The sequence below is a fragment of the Typopeltis vanoorti genome, chromosome 16, assembly GCF_054136105.1.
Source record: "Typopeltis vanoorti isolate ZY-2024b chromosome 16, IOZ_Tvanoo_1.0, whole genome shotgun sequence".
Taxonomy (NCBI): domain Eukaryota; kingdom Metazoa; phylum Arthropoda; class Arachnida; order Uropygi; family Thelyphonidae; genus Typopeltis; species Typopeltis vanoorti.
In genome coordinates this window covers 45,623,985-45,643,536 of record NC_143564.1, presented here as the reverse complement: position 1 = coordinate 45,643,536, position 19,552 = coordinate 45,623,985, and the positions used below count along the sequence as shown (strand labels likewise).

Genomic DNA, 19,552 nt, shown 5'->3' with positions numbered 1-19,552 from the left:
CAAGAGACACATCATAGATTCAGTTCCTTCTTTTTATTATTATTATTATTTTGGGCTACTCCAGGGAGTCCTTAGACTCATCAAGGGAGGCCCTAAACATCATGTCCACACAACTATTCGACATTCTCACAGTATCTATCATACCTTGCTTTGAACTCGCTCACTGTCATAGCACCCACAACAGACTCTGGCAGCTTATTCCACTCATTTACCACTCTAAAAGTAAAGAACCCAGCTCTAACACTCCTACTAACCACACTCTTGCCCAGCTTCCATAGGTGTGCCCTAGTTCTCCCACCACCAGTCCTGATCTCAAAAATATCCTCTGAATTAATCCTATAGAATCCTTTTAGCAATTTGAATGTCTCAATCATATCTCCCCTTTTCTGCCTATCAACTAGTTTCTGCCACCCACAAATCTTCAACCTGTTCTCATATGGTTCATTCCATAGTCCTGCCATCATCTTAGTCACTTGCCTCTGGATCCTCTCTACCTCCTCCCCATCAAGAAGGAACCGAGGTGACCAAATCTGGGCACAGTAGTCGAGATGAGGTCTTATCAGGTCTCGGTACAGAGGTACAATAACTTGCTTGTCTCTGCTCGTCAAGGTATTTTTCAACAACCAAGTGAGTTGTTGAGCTGATTTAGCTACTGCACATCCATTTTCACTTCATTCAGCAACACTTTTTCCAGTCTCCGCACACCAAGTTCATTCAAATGCAGGCCATCCATCTTGTATAAGTCCTTTCGCCCATCAAACTCATTCCACACGTCCACGAATTCCACACCATCTGCATAACCTGTGCATAATGTCATTTGTGATTATGGCCCTCCTTTTAAACTCCTCTCTGTCATACCGCGGCAACAGACTCACCATTCTAACTCTGTCACTCTTTTCTTTCACTACCTTTAACAATACTTTCAAATCCTCTCTCATAAAAAATTTATCACCTTTCAATTCATTCGTACCCACCACAATTATTAATTCTTTCACCCTCTGTTTTTGCACTCTAATACTCTCACTTACATCCTTAAATTTCGCACCCAGTAAGTACAATTTAGTTACACTCCCATCTATCACTCCTCTTAATAACGAGCCACCATACAACACTCTTTCCTTCATTTTGGAAACTCTCTCACTCTTACGCTGTTTATTTACGTTAGCCGATTCTTAATTGACTTTCCCCTGCCCACACAGCATGAGCTATAGATTTTGAAACTGCATGCGTTTGAAAGGAGATTAATAAAAAAAAATATAAATAAAATAAAAAGTGGCTTGAAAGGATATTCAAGATTTTATGCCCATTTTAGAGAGATATGCTAGTAGCTTTGGATAGATAAGTAGGATCACTGTTTTAATGTGATTAAATGTAATTATTGCACTTTGGAATCCTGAAGTGTCATGTTGAACATAGGATTGCTTCAGGAAAAGATTTGGAATCTGTTATTGATAATTGAAGGAACCTGAACTTCACACAGGTCAAAATATTATGTTTCATTTCCAACTGAAGAATGTTTTTCATTTCTATTTAGAGATAATTTCTTCATTTATAAACATTAATGCATATTAATTTTTAAAAAAATGTTTTATGTAAATCATTGTGCTCTTGACTTTACTCTGCCTGGGGAGCATTCCCCACTCTATAAATCATGCTGCTGCTATAAATTACGACCATAAAGGACGTAACTGCGTCTATTAGAGAGCAAAAGGAAAAGGTGAAAGAAATGATTGTTGTGGCAGGTACGAATGATTTGAAAGGAGATAAAATGGAAATGATAGAAGACCTGAATGAATTGTTTCAGGTAGCAAAAGAAAAGAGAGAGAGTTAGAATGATTAGTCTTTTGCCACGGTATGACAGTGAAATGTTTAAAAGGAGGGCTATAATTGCAAATGACTTTATGCGTGGGTTATGTATGACGAGTGGTGTGGAATTTGTGGATGTGTGAAGTGAGTTTGATGGACGAAAGGATCTATATAAGATGGATGGCTTGCATTTGAATGGTTACGGTGTAAGAAGACTTGAGAAAGTGTTGCTGAATGTACTGGATATGCAAATTCAGGGAAACTAGATTTGTTAGGGGGTGGGGGTAGAGATACAGTCCTTATGGAGGCAGTTGAATGTAAGAATGAATATAATATGCCAGAGCAAATAAGGACAACAAATCAGAGTGGGAGAGTTAATATAAGGCATCAAGGTAGGGTTGCGGCTAATGGGGGTCTTAAATTCATGTACACGAATACTAGGAGTATTAGGAACAAGAAGGAAGAGTTTTTGGCCATGATTGGCATTTCCAGACCACAGGTTATTGGTATTAGTGAAACATGGCTGACTGTAGATGATATAACTAGTGGGATTGAATGTGATGGGTATAGTGTGTTCAGGAATGACAGAGAGAATAAAATGGGGGGAGGAGTATTGTTGATGATAGCTGATGAGTTCCAGCCAAGGAGAATAGAAGTTGAATTGCAGGATAGAGAAAAGAGCACATTTGAGGCCATTTGGTGTGAGATTGTGGCTAGCAGAACTAAATATACAATTGGGTGCTGCTATAGACCAGATGATGGAAAAGATGGTGGTGACAGTATGCACAAGCAAATAGAAGAAATGAGTGGAAGGAGGGTGATTATTATGTGAGATTTCAACTATGGTCGCATTGATTGGAGTGAGGAGAGGACACGCGGGAGGAAGGAACTGGATTTTATGCGGTTATTAAGGGATAACTATCTGCAACAGCATGTAATGGAAAATACTAGGGGTCAGAGAGTGCTTGACCTAGTAATTACATCTGAGGATTTGGCTGTAACAAATATGACCACATTGCCACCAATCGGTGAGAGTGATCATAGGGTCTTAACTTGGGAGGTGGCTAAAGGTGTAGAATTTTCAATTAAGACAGGGTACATGTGGAATTATCGGGCGGGAAAGTATGACAAGCTTAGGAGTTTGATTGGTTCAGTGCCATGGCATGTACAACTGCAAGGACTAGAAGTTGATAGTGCATGGGAGGTAGTTAAGAAGTGCTTGCATGAAGCAATGGCTGACTGTATACCTAGAGTCCGAATAATAAATCAAGTAGGGGTTAAATGGATGAATAACACCATTAAGCTTGAGTTGCAAAAAAAGAAACAACTATGGAGGGAATTTAAGGAGAAGGGTGACCGGCAGGCACATGAACGGTATAAAGTGCAGGCCAGAAGGGTGACGAGTGTGGTAAGAAAAGCAAAAAAGGATTACGAAAGAACATTGGCCATGCAGGCTAAAGAGAATCCTAAACAGTTTTTTAGATATGTAGCAAGTAAAAGGAAAAATGTACATGGCAGATTGATTTTAAAGAATGCCGATGGTAGGGAGGTAACTGAATCAGTTGAGATAGTTGAGTTACTGAGTGAGCACTTTGCAAAAGTATATCATCCAGGTGGTGACATTGCAGAAACGAATAAACCAGTAGATTATACGGGAATTGTGGTTAATGAAGTGGAGGTGAGTAGTCTATTGCATAACCTCAATGTCAATACATCTGTGGGATTGGATGGTATACCAGCTCGTGTTGTACGAGAAGCAGCTAAAGAATTGTCAGTGCCCTTGACCATTTTGTTTAATTTGAGTCTCGGGTCTGGGTTAGTCCCGAGCGGGTGGAAAGAGGGGAAAATAGTTCCACTGCATAAAGGTGGTTCCAAGACTGCTGTTGTAAATTACCGACCGATTAGCATATCAGGAATCATTGTCAAGGTCTTAGAGAAAATAATCAAGAGGAAAATACAAGATTGGATAGAAGAAAATGGGATACTGTATCGGGGACAGCATGGTTTTGTGAAGGGTAGGTCATGCCTCAGTAACTTGCTCACGTATTATAACACAGTGACGGCTGAACTGGATAAGGGTAATGGGTTTACGGTGATTCTACTGGACCTTGCCAAGGCCTTTGACAGGATTCCACATGGAATTCTAATCAGTAAATTGCAGCATATGGGAATGGACATAGGGTTGGTGAGATGGATAGGAGGGTGGTTGACGGAGAGATATCAGAGAGTGGTTTACTCGGGAGTAGAGTCCACAAGACGGCCTGTGACTAGTGGTGTGCCACATGGATCTGTTCTTGGACCACTGCTGTTTAATTTGTTCATAAATGATATAGGAAATGATCTGAGAGGAACAGTTCATTTGTTTGCGGATGATGCGAAGTTGGGTAGGGCAATAGTGAATGCAGATGACGTCAAAATTTTGCAGGATGATTTGGATAGATTGGAGGTCTGGGCTAAGGAGAATGGATGTCAGTTTAATGTGGCAAAATGTAAGGTTATGCATTTTGGAGTGAAAAGATTGGCGGCAGTTTACTGCATTGGTGGAACCCTGCTCCAGGAAATTGATGAGGCACGAGATTTAGGAGTGTTGGTAGATAAGAAATTGAAATTTAGGGGACACATAGCAAAAGTGACCAAAACAGCTCATCAAATCACTTGGTTGCTGAAGAATACGTTGACAAGCAGAGACAAGCATGTTATTGTTCCTCTCTATCGAGCTTTGATAAGACCCCATCTAGACTACTGTGCTCAGATTTGGTCACCTAGGTTTCTTCTTGATGGGGAGGAGGTGGAGAGGATCCAGAGGCGAGTGACCAAGATGATAGCAGGTCTGTGGAATGAACCGTATGAGAACAGGTTGAGGATTTGTGGGTTGCAAAAATTGGTTGATAGGCGGAGGAGGGGAGATATGATTGAGACATTCAAATTACTGAAAGGTTTCTATAAAATTAATTCAGAAGATATTTTTGAGAACAGGGCTGGTTGTGGGAGGACTAGGGGACATCCATGGAAACTGGGCAAAAGTGTGGTTAGTAAAGGTGTTAGAGCTGGGTTCTTTACTTTTAGAGTAGTGAATGAGTGGAATGCGCTCCCTGAGTCTGTAGTGGATGCTGTGACAGTGAATGAGTTTAAGGCGAGGTATGATAGATACTGTATGAATGTCAAATAGTTGTGATGAATATGATTTGGGGCCTCCCTCGATGAGTCTAATGACTCCCTGGAGTTGCCCGTAATAATAATAATAATAATGAGGATGCTAACAGGCAGAGACACCTTTTGTTGTTTCCCCATATATGGCTTTTATGACTACACCTAATCTGTTGTACACATATTTGGTCATCTGGTGTCTATGATAAAAAAAAGTGAGAAAGAAAGGAAGAGAGAGAGACTCCAAAGATGAGTGAGTAAAGTTATTAATATCTTTCCTTGTTAATTATCAGAATAAGTTGAGGAAATGTAAATTGCAGAAAGTTGTAGATGAAAAAGCAGCGATGTGATAGAAACATTTAAGTAGGTGAAGAGATTTGTCTATATTAATATAGACAAGAATATTCATAAGAGAGTTATGAACAGGTGAACATCTTGTGTACTATATGAATGGTGAGCAAGTGAAGGAGTGGATTTATTTTTTTAAATGAAAAGTAGTAGATGAGTGGAATGTTTGGCTGGAGGATTTGTGGAGTGTGTGAATAAATTTAAGATACAATATGACAAACATGTTACAGTCAGAGTGGAATGAGAGTACTGCATGGACTTGTCAATAATAATAAACCTTGACAATTATCTATTCTGTATAAGAGAGAACCTTTTGCTACTTTTATGCATTGTCTTATCAAAAATAATAGACATATCTTATTACATTCTTTTCAGCTTTCTATATATATATATATATATACTGTGCATAAATTTCTCTTGAATGATAATGGTGTATATTTAACAGCTGCGGACAATATTTAAAGATGTCATACCTTCACTTTTGTTCGATGTATTGCTGGATCCTGATTATCGTAAAGTATGGGACACATACATGATTGAAAGTTATGATATTGGCTGCCTTAATCCCAATAATGATGTTGGTTACTATGCAGGTAAGAAATTTAGTTTTTGTAATTTATTATGACACATTTTAGTATATTATTATTGTATATCCCATAATTTAAATCCTTATTTGATACATATTAGTTGTCACATATTTTCACATATTCACATATTTTCTAAGATGCAAAATCTCTCTCTCTCTTTTCATCTTGCATTTAATTCTCATATGATTTGTTATAAAAGTTGTTACTGGTCATTTCAGCAGTAGCAGCTTTGTATTTGAAAGCTTGCCAACTCGGTTGGCCTAAAAAACTTCCAAGCTGCTGGTTGGAGAGCAAGTATGTTAATCATAACATACTTGCTCTTCAATCAGCAGCTTGCAGGTTTTTTTGGAGATTTTTAATTTTATTTTTCTAACTTTGCACTGAAACAGTGCTGCATACATTGGTCCCACATATAGGCCAAGAACAAGTCTACGCCTCAACAGTATCTTGTGTTATCCAACTCCAGATCTGGGGATTTGAGAAGTCATTCTCTGGTAAGTCCTCTTTGCCACCAGTGTGTCCTGCAAGGCATGCAAAGAGAGTATTTTGAAATCAGCCTATGAGAGAGTCCAAAGCTTAGTAAGTCCATATAACTTTGTTGACACCATATACCTTTAAAAGATGCATGTCATTTAATTTTGATGGTATATATATGATCACATATAAGTAAATAATTATTGACTTATTGCTGATATTTCACTGGTGTTATAACCAGCATTTTCAGAGCACAAAAACACAGTTTGCCACAGTATGCAAGACTACAACAACATGATATAACAAAGGGTCTCGCATACTGTTGTAAAATGTGATGCAACATCATAATTCTTACGATGTTTAAGTGCATCGATTTTACAGGAGTCGCATCCGAAATTTAAGAAATTTTAAACTTGATATAATAAATGTAAATAATATCAGCCCATATAAAATTAACCCAGAAAAATTTACATGATACTGTAGATAGAAAATATATGAGTGTGTATTTCAAAAGAAAATCCCTTAGAGAGCAGAAGAATGTTAGAATTACCTACATAAGTAATACAAAATGCCCATCTGTAGAAACCCCAGAGGAATTAAACATGCTAAAATAAAGTAAACAAGTATCTAAAAATAGAAGTTTAGGGGCAATTACCTTAGAATTCGGAAATATATTGGATGTATCATTTGGTATAGGATAGAATGGAAACCCATCGTAACCAAAGCAGTCCGACACTGCCGTCAAGGTCGATAGTAGAAGGGGGTGGTATACATCAGAAACTGTTATGCTATGCTGAAAAGGAGATTAAACTACACTTCAGGGAGATAGAAGTCAGAACTTTCTAGAAGGAAAGGAGTTAGCACGTGATAGGTACGGGGATCTCAGACCTTAGTTCAAAGTTTGCGTGGAAATATTTGGGGTATAAGAAACTTCGTGCAAGGGCCAGAGAGGCGAAATGAAAAGGTCAGGAATGGACCGAGGTGGATCAACTTGGAGAGAAGTGATGCCCGGAGAAAAGAAGGGAGTCGATCCATGGACTATGTACGATCCCGGATGAAGTCAAGGGTAATCGGAGGCGAAACCTTGTAGAGCGACCAGCAGCCCAGGACCAAGATGACACTACGTCCAAGCACCTACTACGCCGAAAAATCATGCTCCAGCCCTGTGAGTAATTCCAGAGGAGAACACGGTGTCCGAGATGCGTCTGAAGCGATAGAGCAAGCCATAACAATAGAGGGGGATCCAGAATAAGCCCGAAGAGAAGATACGATTAAAGTGCAATTGTGCCTATGAAAGAATTAATGTGAGTTGAATTTTTTTGTCAAAAACTTTCTCTTAATTTATGATGTGAAGGACTGTTTCAGATAGACTGAATTCATAGGATTGAAAGATGTAATAGATTGAAAACTAATTTATATGAAGTAAATCTGCTTTTAGAATAATTGAACAGATGTTTAATGAAAGTTTAAGCTTGCGTTGTATTACATTGAAATGGTTTAAAGGAGCTGATAAGAAAATTATAGAATTTAGAATTGTAATGGTGTGAAAGGTTGATTGCTAAGTGAGTGTTACATTCTTTTTGTGAAAGTTAGAATTGGAGATTTTTACTTGTCAAAGCATGATAATTCCTAGATTGTAAATGGGCTGATAGTTATTTGATATACAGAATTAATTGTTTGATGAGTTACGTATTTGATGCTTATAACATGCCTGAGATTGTTCTATGTGATGTTTTAATCTTGATGCTTAACCTTGAGAGAAAATGATAGTTATTTGATATACAGAATAAATTGTTTGATGATTTACGTCTTTGATGTTTATAACTTGCCTAAGAGTTGTTCTATATAATGTTTTAATCTTGATGTTTAGCCTTGAGAGGAAATGATAATAACATCATTTAAGTGTATATATTGTATTATTATCTTAGTGTGAATAAATATGCTTGTTTTATTTATAAGAAGTGCCGTCTGATCTTTTTAGCAACTGCACTGTTCCCAAATAAAACCGATCCTGTAAGCAGGAAAGAAATTAAACCTTGGTACGAACTTTATGTTAGGAGTTAGCCACGACTGTAATTAACTGTATAGAGGTGCTTTACTGGAGGTATAATTAATTTCTTATGCCAATTAGAGATTTTTAGTGTCACAGTCTGGAATAATCAAATAAATTTCTAGAAATCTCAAGTATAATATGCTGAAAGTAGAGAAAAGGAATTAAGATTAACTGACTATATAGAAAGGTAACAGATAAGAATAAAGTATAATAAAGTTAACAAATGAAAATATGGAAGGCAAGTCAGAAGAAATAGATAGATATAAGGACATCGACAGGCAAGATTAAAGAAACATAGATATTTTACAGAGGAATAGAAAACAGAATAGATATATATTACAAAGGCAGTAATATAAAATATAAATTTTATATTACTGCCTAAATATAAAAAAAAAGATAGAAGCCTCATCAAAAAATATTACACTGTGACAAACTGTATTTTTGTGCTCTGAAGATGCTGGTTATGACACCAGCGAAATATGAGCAATAAGTCATAAATAATTATTTACTTATAATTCTGTGTTCTGATATATACAGGGTGTTCGGGATAAATTTGACATATTTATAATTAATTATATTTTTCCGTAAGTTACATGTATTAACACACACTGCTCTTCATTTAAAAGTTTGGACCCTTCTTCATTCATATACAAGATGTCAGAAAGGATGGATAGCTGGAACCCACCTGAATCATGGAAGAGAATAACTTGTATCATGATGATTCGTGCCCGCCATCAAAATAAGGATATTACGACTGCTGCCCAATGCTCCCTGAATACAGTAAAAACAATCAGGCATGAACTAGAGACTTGCAATGGTGACTACGAGGATGTAGCAAGAAGAAAGATCCCTAGCAGACGATCTGATTGCGTTCGTACAGCAGAATTCCTCGCAAATCTGCAGGAACAGGTGTTGAAGAACCCTGGCATTGGAATTCGGGCTTTGTTCGTGGAGTTGCTAACTGTAGTCAAGCCCTGGATAACAAGGGTAGCCAATGGTAGGCCGTATGTATGGCAGCAGGATTCGGCCCCTTGCCACACCTCTGGGAAAAGTCAAAAATGGTTGTCTGAAAATTTCTACGACTTCACCAGTCCAAATGTTTGGCCTCCAAACTCCCCAGACCTTAACCCCATGGATTATTTTGTATGGGGCGCAGTTGAAAAAGACACCAATCGCACTTCCAGTAATACAAAAGCCCAGTTAATGGATAAAATTAAAACAGTTTTTGCGGCCCTTCCCAGGGAGACTGTAGCATCAGCTTGTTCGAGGTTCCGAAGCAGAATTGAAGCTGTGATCAATGCTAATGGTGGTTATTTTGAGTAAATCTTGTTGATAGTATTGTAATTAACTCTGCCTGTAATGTTTTTTTGTCAATTCATTAAATTTAATAGATACAAAGAAGATTTTCTTTTTCCTTACGAAACTGTCAAATTTATCCCGAACACCCTGTATATACCATCAAAATTAAACAACATGAACGATGAACACATGAGCCTTTCTACACTTTAAAAGATACAGTTGCAGAGGTAAATCTTGGCACAGTGTGTTGTTCTTCCTGAAGTAGCTGTATCTTGTCAAGTGGTTGTCGATATAGTAGGCATCTTTCTCTACAATATATACACAAAAATAGAAGGTAAAAGTATCGTTCATTAAATATACCGCCATATATAATTTTGATGGTATATATCAGAACTCAGAATTATAAGTAAATAATTATTTATTGACTTATTGCTGATATTTCGCTGGTGTTATAATCAGCATCTTCAGAGCACAAAAACAGATTGTCACAGTATGCGAGACTACAACAACATGGTGTAACAAAGGGTCTCATACTGTGACAAACTGTATTTTTGTGCTCTGAAGATGCTGGTTATAACACCAGTGAAATATCAACGATAAGTCAATGAATAATTATTTACTTATAATTCTGTGTTCTGATATATATACCGTCAAAATTAAACAACATGAACGACAAACACATAAGCCTTTCTACACTTTAAAAGATACAGTTGCAGAGTTAAATCTTGGCATAGTGTGTTGTTCTTCCTGAGGTAGCTATACCTTGTCTTGGTTGTCAACATAGTAGGCAACTTTCTCTACAATATATACACAAAAACAGAAAGTAAAAGTATCATTCATTAAATATACTGCCATATATTTCAGTTTGAAATTAACAGATGATCATCAGTGGCTTAAAAAAACAGTTGTTACAAGGTGAAATGCAAAAAGTTGATTTTTTTCAAAATAGAATGAGCCATGTGATGTTAAATTGCCAGTAGCATTATGCTTTCACTGAAGAAAAGGTTAATCATAACAATGTAAAATAAATTGCACATATATATATATATTCAAATTTATATATACTGACTTAGATCCAAGAACTAGAAAAAACAAATTTATTCAAAACGCAACATGTTTCGTCGGATTGTCTGACTTCTTCAGGCGTGGGAACATAGAAACCAAATAAAAAACACTATAAGAAACATTGTATCACTATAAAAACGACTATTATAAAATTCGTGTTAGCTTTGAACTGTAGCCACAGTCCGTGTTGAAGTTCTATTGTTGGGCATCTGCGTGCATCTGACTTTTTTCTCTGAAAGGACTACACAAAATTATTCAATATATATATATATATATATATATATATATATATATAAATGAAATGAAAATCTACTTATATATATATATATATATATATATATATATATATATATATATATATATATATACTAAACAGATCATAAGATAGATGTAGTATCTAGTTGGTTTGTTAAGATTTTATGTCTTTATAAAATATCATTCTTGGTCTTGATAGCAAAAAAAAAAAAATTAATGATTTGTTATTTGAATCAAACTTTCCCATATTTTTGATAAGGATAGTAGGCAGTCGTTCCGATTCAAATTAGGGCGGTGAAGCATGGCCTCAGCACTCTCTTTAAATATGCATTCAAATTTGTACCGACATCTATGTAGAATCCATGATTCAGATCAAAGAATGTTATGGTCTGCCTCTATTCCATGTTGAGCTGATCCAGATTTATCGGATTTTTGTGGAAAATATATGATTGATGCTCTTGTATTCTTTTTTTCTATTGGGCACCCAATTTGTCAGAAGTAGGAAAGATGGCAGTCACATGGAACTTGGTATACACCTAAAACATAGGAGAGAGAGTTTATCTTTAGAAGAGGGGGAAATACATTGAAAGTTTATTAATAAGAATAAAAGTCGCTACTAAATCATATTTCTTCAGAATTCTTTCGGTTCTGAAATGCCAGAGATGTATGGGATTGGAATTCGTCTTATTGATTCCTTATTGTTTGGGTTAGGTTTGTAGGAGTCAAACAGATATTGTGTAGTCCTTTCAGAGAAGCCATTTAATTTCATTTATTGTTTGATAGTTGAGAATTCGTCCTGTAAATCAGTACTTTCCAACCTGTGGGCCGCAGCCCCCATGGAGACCATAAGTTTTGTTGAGGGGGGGGGGGGCTGTAAAATAATGAAAGCAAATTTAAAATCTTTTAAGAGACTAAGTAGATTTTTTTATCTTAAAAGAAACATATTTAGTTTTTATTACCTTTTTTTTGTTATTTTTTATATTTTAATGGGAAAAAAAATCGCACATTGGTGCAGGTTCACAAATTTTGCTTCCTGCGTATTTCAGCACGTAATGAATATTAGCAAATGTATGCTTATTTATATAAGTTTGATTTCAAAGCAGAAATCTAAGAATTGCAGTTTCAAATATTTCACCTGATATTGACTTTTTGTGTAGCAGTATTGAAACACATCCATCACATTAAATTGTTATTAAAATTCTTTTATGTTTTTAATTCTTTCTTTATTACTAATCGTTTTATGTTTCATGTGTTTGTACTGCAAATGTACAATAACAATATATCTATCTATATAAAAATATGAGATAATGTGCCATGTCAAATGTGTATGTAAGATGCTAAAAATATAATATTTGCATTTGATTTTTGCAATATTCACTGTGTATGTTTTGTATTGAATATAAATACAATAAATATTATAATAATATATGTCTATATATTATGATTTTTTTTCGAGGGGGCTGTGAAATATTTAAATTTTTCTAAATGGAGGTCCTGACATCCAGAAGTTTGGGAAGCACTGCTGTAAATCATTGGGAGTTGAACAATTAGTCTTAGCTCATCGAATTAAACACTTTATGATTCCTGTTTTTTGAGAAGGATGATGTGCAGATTGTTGAAAAATGTAATGACCAGTGAAAGTGAGTTTTCTATAAACTAATGTTGTTAAATTACCTGATGGGTGAGTGGATGAGAAGAATGTCTAAAAACGATAATTTGTTGTCTCTTTCAATCTCCATAGTGAATTTGATATGAGGATTTAAAGTATTTATATTAGCTAAAAATGTTGGTAAGGTATCTATATTGTGAGTCCACACTGCAAAAATGTCATCTATATATCTAACTCAAAATGAAGTTTGAGGGTGTATAGATGAAAAAAGGATGTCTTCTAAATGCTCTAAATAAAAGTTGGGCTAAAGCAGGGGGAGAGTGAACAGTTCCTTCTACTTGATTGTAAAGTTTGTTTTCACAAATGAAGTATCCAGAATGCATCACAAATTCAAACAGTTTTACTATATTTTGTGGGAATATTTCAGAAAGTAGTTGTAAAGTCTCTTTGAGAGGTATGCTTGTGAATAGGGATTCTACATGAAACCTCACCATAAGATCAGTAGGTTGTATGCCTATATGTGAAATCACATATAGACATTCACAAACATACCTCTCTTTGAGAGGTATGTTTGTGAATGTCTTTATGAACTACTTTCTGAAATATTTCCACAAGATATAGTAGATCCTCACATAGCTTTTATGGAATGTGAAGAATTGAACGAGATTCTGACATAATCCAGTGCACATCTTGTGGTGCACCTAATTAGTAGGTAGGTATCTGGATACTGAACAAAAAGGATGGGTTGGTAGTTTGGGTTTTAGCTATCCAAATTACATTCTGTATTGGCTCAAACCAAAACAAAATGATATTACAACAAAAAAGGTGTAGGTGCATGTTTGTTTATTCATGACTTATTTTTCACGGTATTAACAACACCACAAACACTTTTATCCACAAGGATGTTTTATTAACGCTAATATTTCGCTGATTTTCAACTCAGCATCATCAGAGCACAACACACATGTAAACGCGACAGTGAGTGAGTGAAACAATGTAATTGCACAAGACAAAAGATCTAAAGTCCTATTTTTGGCGCCCTCTAACGAGAAAAAAAAAAACAAAAAAAAACAGCAGTTATCCAGGAGTTTTTCTTAGGATAACCGTCTCCCAAATTTTTGGCAAATTAATGCAACCATATTTGTTAAGGTTGGGAGAATTCTTCAAAGCCATTGCTGACTCAAAAAATAATCTTTCAGATCTATAACACTCCTAAATAGCACATTCGTTTTTCTCCATCTAATCCTGTGTGAAGGAGTGTCCAAAACGTGGTCTGCCAGTCCCGACTTGCCATAGTAATAGTAGCGAATGTATCTTTCATGTTCTTCCAGGCGGATGTTCACTGATCTTCCTGTTTGCCCATAATAGGCCAAGTCACAGTCACATGGAACTTCATACACTCCTGGGTGTGCTAAAGGGTGAAGTTTATCCTTTGGCGAGCGGATCAGAGTTGCCAGCTTGACATGAGGCTTGAAGGTGGTGCGAAGGCCATGTTTCAACAATACTTTGGCTATCTTTTCCGATGTACCTCTGATATAGGGAATGGAAATGGTCATGTTGTATTCTTGTGTATTAGGGGGGGGGGCAGAGTAATGGGCCTATGTAGTATTTTATCTATTTTGTGGGGATTGTAGCCGTTGGCTAAGAACGTATGGCGCAGGTACTGGAGTTCAGTGGTCAGAGCTGTATCGTTAGAACAAATGGCTCTGGCTCTGTGTGTAAGTGTTTTTAAAATGCCGTACTGTTGGACTGGATGATGATGTGATTGTTTATGTAGGTATCTTCCTGTGTGTGTAGGCTTCCTGTAAGTAGAAAAAGATAGTGATCCATCTGACAGGCGGGTGACTAATGTGTCAAGAAATGGTAGACAGTTATTTGTTTCTATGGCTAAGAAGTATAAGCATGTGAGGAGTATATTTTGTACATAGAGATGGTAAGAGATGAGAAACTGGATAGCATGAATTCATTTGAAAATGGGTATCCTCTATTCAAAGAAGTACATCTTTGAAAGAGTATTGAAAGGTTAGGACATGCACACATAAGGCTGGCTGTGTGTGTGTGTGTGTCAATAAGAATGTTTATTATGGAATGAAGGTATATGTGGAAGAAAGATGTGGTAATCAGAAAGGATATGGAATAGAAAGTGTCATAAAATAAAAAAGAAAATTGTGATCAGTAATTTCAAGTATATAAACTATTCAAGTATCTAAATATGCATTTGAAGAGTTTTGTATATTAACTTCATCATTTTAAGGGAATATGTTATGAAACTGATTGTGCCATTAACTTGGCTGTTTAATGAAAGCCTTGCATTGAGGAAGGTTCCTGTAGAGTGGAAGGAATTAAGATAATACCATTGCATACAGGTATCAGTAGAATGGAGGTTTCAAACTATAGGCCTGTTTGTATTTCTTCTGTAGTTGTTAAGATTTTGGAGAAATTGATAAAAACTCATACACATAATTGGGCAAAATGAGGGTAATATTATTTATGTAGGCCAGCATCAATTTGTTAAAGGGTTCTCTTGTTTTAGTAGTAATCTGGTTGCCTTTTACAATAGAGTAACAGCAGCAATGGATGAGGGTAAGGCATATACTGGCATTTTTTTTTTTTTTTTTTTTTTTTTTTGGATTTTTTCAGTGCATTTGACAAGGTGCCACATGACAAGTTGATTTTTAAGTTGCATCATATGGGTTTGGATATCAGGTTAGTGGAATGGATTGGTGATTGGCTCTCTGATAGATATCAGAGTTGTATATGGGGAGGGTCCGCACAGTTAGCCTAGTGGCTGTGCGCATCGCAACCGTATGCCTGGGGAAGGAGTGTCGTAGGTTTTATTCCAGCCAGTGATGTGGGGAGCTTAAGGATCTTCCTCAGCCATAGCCAAGTTAGCTGGTCTTGGGCATGGACAGCAAGGTTTTTTCCCCAGTTTATCCTCCCGCAAAGCAGGCCAACCGGCCCCATGAATACATGCTTTGACAGACGTGGGATACCACCAGGAATAAGGAAGAACTGACCTATTCCATGGGATTATCGGTTATGGAAGCTTACGCGGTAAAATGTGTAGGCCTATGCAGAAGCGTAATATACGATGATGATGATATGGGGGGGGGAGTGGTGTCAAGAAGTGGGATGGTTACAAGTGGAGTTCCACAGGGTTCAGTCCTGGAACCATTGCTCAATCTTGATGTCAGTGATATTGTCACAGGATTACAAGATGTTCAATTGTTTGCAGATAATGGGAAGGTTGGGAGAGTTATTAGTAATAGCGCTGATGTTTTGGCTCTTCAAGGGATTTCAAGCTTGGAAAATGAGCAATTGAATGGAGATGTCAATTGTCAATTTAATGTAACTAAATGTAAGGTTTGAAAATTTGGGATCCACAGATGGAATGCTTCATACTTGCTTGGTGGAGTTATGCTGGAAGAAATGGAGAAGCAAGGAATCTTGGGATGATTGTGGATAGAGATTTGAAGTTCCGAGGACATCTCAAAGAATTGTGGCAATGTTAAAGACACCATTGACCACAAATGTGTAAAGCTCTTTGATCAGATCTGGATTTCTGTGCTCAGATCTGATCTCTGTGATTTGTAGGGGATGAAGTAATCTTGGTGACGGTGCAGAGAAAAATAACAAAAATGATATCAGGATTGTACAATGTTAATTATGAGGATAGACTGAGGGCATGCAAACTGCAGAGCTTGGTGGATAGAAGACAAAGAAGGGGTGGGGGGGAATGTTAAGATTGAGACATTTAAGCTGTTGAAGAGTTATTATCATGTCAACACTAAGGCGACTTTTCATATGGTAGAACAAGGGCAAGGACAAGTGGCAATCCCTGGTAGTTGCAAAAAAAAGTAGTGAGTATTTGTAATGAGAGTAGTAAGAGCACAGAATGCAATGCCTGAGGGGGTGGTGAACGTGCAGACTCTAGATGAATTTAAGGAGTGGCATGATGAACTTTGTGTTGACATCCCACAGTGAGTCTTGTGACTCCATGGAGGTCAGGAAAATATAATAAAAATATTATAAAATAATGTCCCTGAGACTTGTATTTTATGAATATGAAGGTATATCTGTAAAAAGGCTTATCTACTACTTGGAAAGAAGTTGGTGGACATCCCAATGGGCTAGTTGTATTGTGTCGTGCATTGTGCCATGTTCTTTGCTGGTATAAAGTGGAGGAATATGATGCTTCCAATTCAATGCAACTGTGTCCAGGTGAAATCGCTGTGAGAAGAGAATTGACGGAGTTTGAAATAGGCATTGTGATAGGATGTCACATTGCAGGACTATTTGTTCCTCAAATTGTTGACAAATTGGACCATTCCAAGTGAACAGTCAGTGATACCATAGAAATGGAAGTGCAGGGAGTTAACTGCTACCTGCAGCGGACAACCTACCACACTCACCAAATATAACCATAGGGTGCTACCAAGGATAATATGTGAAACTGTCATTCGTCAGCGAATACATTGAATGAGGAGTTGCATGCATCGATTGGAACATGAATCTGTGCAAAAAACATTCAGAACCAAGCCTCACAACATCGGTTTCCATGCTAGGACTGCAATATGCAAGTCGCACCTGAACCAACATGCCACATTATCTTCAGTGGCGATAAGAGCATGTATAGTGGGACGTGGAGGCTTGGAAAGCTGTGTTATAGTGATAAATCATGTTACACCTTCTACCGAACAGATGGTCAGATGTGGGTGTAGCATATACCCATTGAATATCTCTTACCAGAGTGTGTAACCCCAACTATGAAATTTGAAGGTGACCTTGTGATGGTATGGTCCTGTTTTTGACTGGTTTGGCCTCAGATCTCTGTTTGTGGTGCCACAAACAGAGATCTGAGGCCATTGAATTCAGAGAGATATGTGAACATTTTTGACAATGCAATGCTTCCTATTTTGTGACATTTCTATGAAACTTACTGTGTCTCTTTCAGCAAGACAATGCGCCATATAATAAGACTGTTGATATAACTGTGTGGTTTGTGGACATGAACATCAACACATTGACTGGCCTCTTCAGGGCCCTGATATCAACCCTATTGAACATCTGTCGGGTGAGCCGGAGCATTGGGCAAGGTCAAGGGACATCTTCCCCACAACAGTCCAGGACCTTATTACACTGCCTACAGGAAGAATAGTCAAAAATTACCATCGATCGCTATCGCACACTTTTGGAAAGTATGTCCTGTAGGATTGCTGTAGTCATTGCAGCAAAAGGAGGTCTTACATCTTGTTAAGGTGGGTGCCATGTGGTTGTTTGTTCCTCATAATATGGTGTCCGTTGACTTCTTCCCAATCAGTGTGTGTGTCAGGTTGAGTTAGCATTGTTTCCTAAATATTAGGAACAATTAGTGAATGAAAAGTCTGTCCAGCACACAAGCATTATACATTTAGATCAAGGCCACAATTATGAATGTGTTTAACAACAAATGAAATTCATGTTTTCTGGATATTAACATAGTGACTTTTTTTTTATGTGTTTATAATTTTTTTTTTTTTGTTGGACCCATATATAACAGGTTGGTTGGACAACTTATAGTACATTAGTACCGTGCATGGGAAGATATTTTGGAAAGGAGGAACTTGCTCACATTTGAAGGCCTGTGCATTGTTATTTCTTGGGAAACAAATGGGAAGGCAAGTTCCAGAGAAGTAGGAATATAGGATGAAAACTTGTTCTATGAATATGGAGTTGAATTGTGCAGGGATGTTGGGTGGTAGCTGCACATGTTTCAATTACAAATGATTCAATGGATTAGAGAAAGAGGGAGAATTACTTGATGCTAGTTTATAAAGTGCAGTAGATGCTCCATCTGCTTTCGCACAGCCATTTAGTGAGTTGGTAAGAGATGAGTCATTGCTCTCTTCTGTACTGCATTAAGTATTTTTGGGGGCTCTTGGGATAGCATCCCAGGTGTGCATTTGGTACTCGATGGATATCTGATTTGTACAGGGTTAATAGTTGTTCAGAAGTAAAGTAATGCTTTGAGCAAAAAGAGGAATCCTAACGTTTAGAGATTTGGGTGTTGTTAAAGGTAATAATGCTGGAAAAATATGGTTCTTTTTTTGTGGGATATAAGGCAGAATTGTGTTTTGCAGGCAATAATATCAAAAAAGTTATCCAAACTCCATTGAAAAATGGTTTGGAGATCAGAATTTAGGTTAGCAAAGGTTGTTTCTCTGTAGATTGTGGTTGTTTTTTTGGTGCAAGGATTGTCTAGTGAGAAGGAGAAGTATAGTGTACTGTCATTGGTAAAACTGTATATTGGATTGATGTCAACTGGAGCAGGTTGTTAATGTATAGAAGGAAGAAGGTGGATAAGAGGACAGAAACTTGCATGACCCCAGCATTAGTTGCATAGTTAGAAGATAGGGAACCATGCTCCATCATGTGCATTATTCATTCTTTGAGGAAACTGGCACTCCGGTTGCAGAAGTCACAGGACAAATGATGGGTGTTTACTTAATAAGCTCACGTGACACACTCAGTTGAAAGCCTTAGAGATATCAAGTGCATCCAATTGGAATTTTGCCAGACTTTTCCATGGTACTTATCCAGAGGTGGGTGACATAGGTAAGCAGATCCCCTGCCAATTGGTGTTGGCGGAACCCACTGACAGTGTTTATTAGTTGAGAACTTTCAGGGTAGCATAGGAATTGGGTATTGATGGTTCTCTCTCCATTACTTTGGCAAGGAATGAGGTGAGAGAGAAATTGAGCTCCAGAGCATAGAGTCATGGAACACTGGAGCTCAATTCTTCAAGGACAATTGGAAGAATGCTGTCAGAGCCAAAGGAATTTTGTATCTGATTTGGACTTAAGGGGGAAAAGGAAGTGAAAAAATTAGATGAATTTGCAGACAGGTGTAGGAGGTGGAAATGACTTGTAA

At 37.1% G+C, this 19,552-nt stretch overlaps 1 protein-coding gene across 1 annotated transcript in view; it reads left to right on the top strand.

Annotated features, from left to right (window-relative positions):
- LOC150097992 (START domain-containing protein 10-like) overlaps nt 1-19,552 on the top strand; it is a 148,753-nt gene that overhangs the window by 31,329 nt on the left and 97,872 nt on the right. Inside the window, exon 2 of the mRNA XM_090406185.1 lies at nt 5,747-5,894. Within this exon, the coding sequence (XP_090262311.1) occupies nt 5,747-5,894 (148 nt within the window). The remainder of the gene's footprint in view (nt 1-5,746; nt 5,895-19,552) is intronic.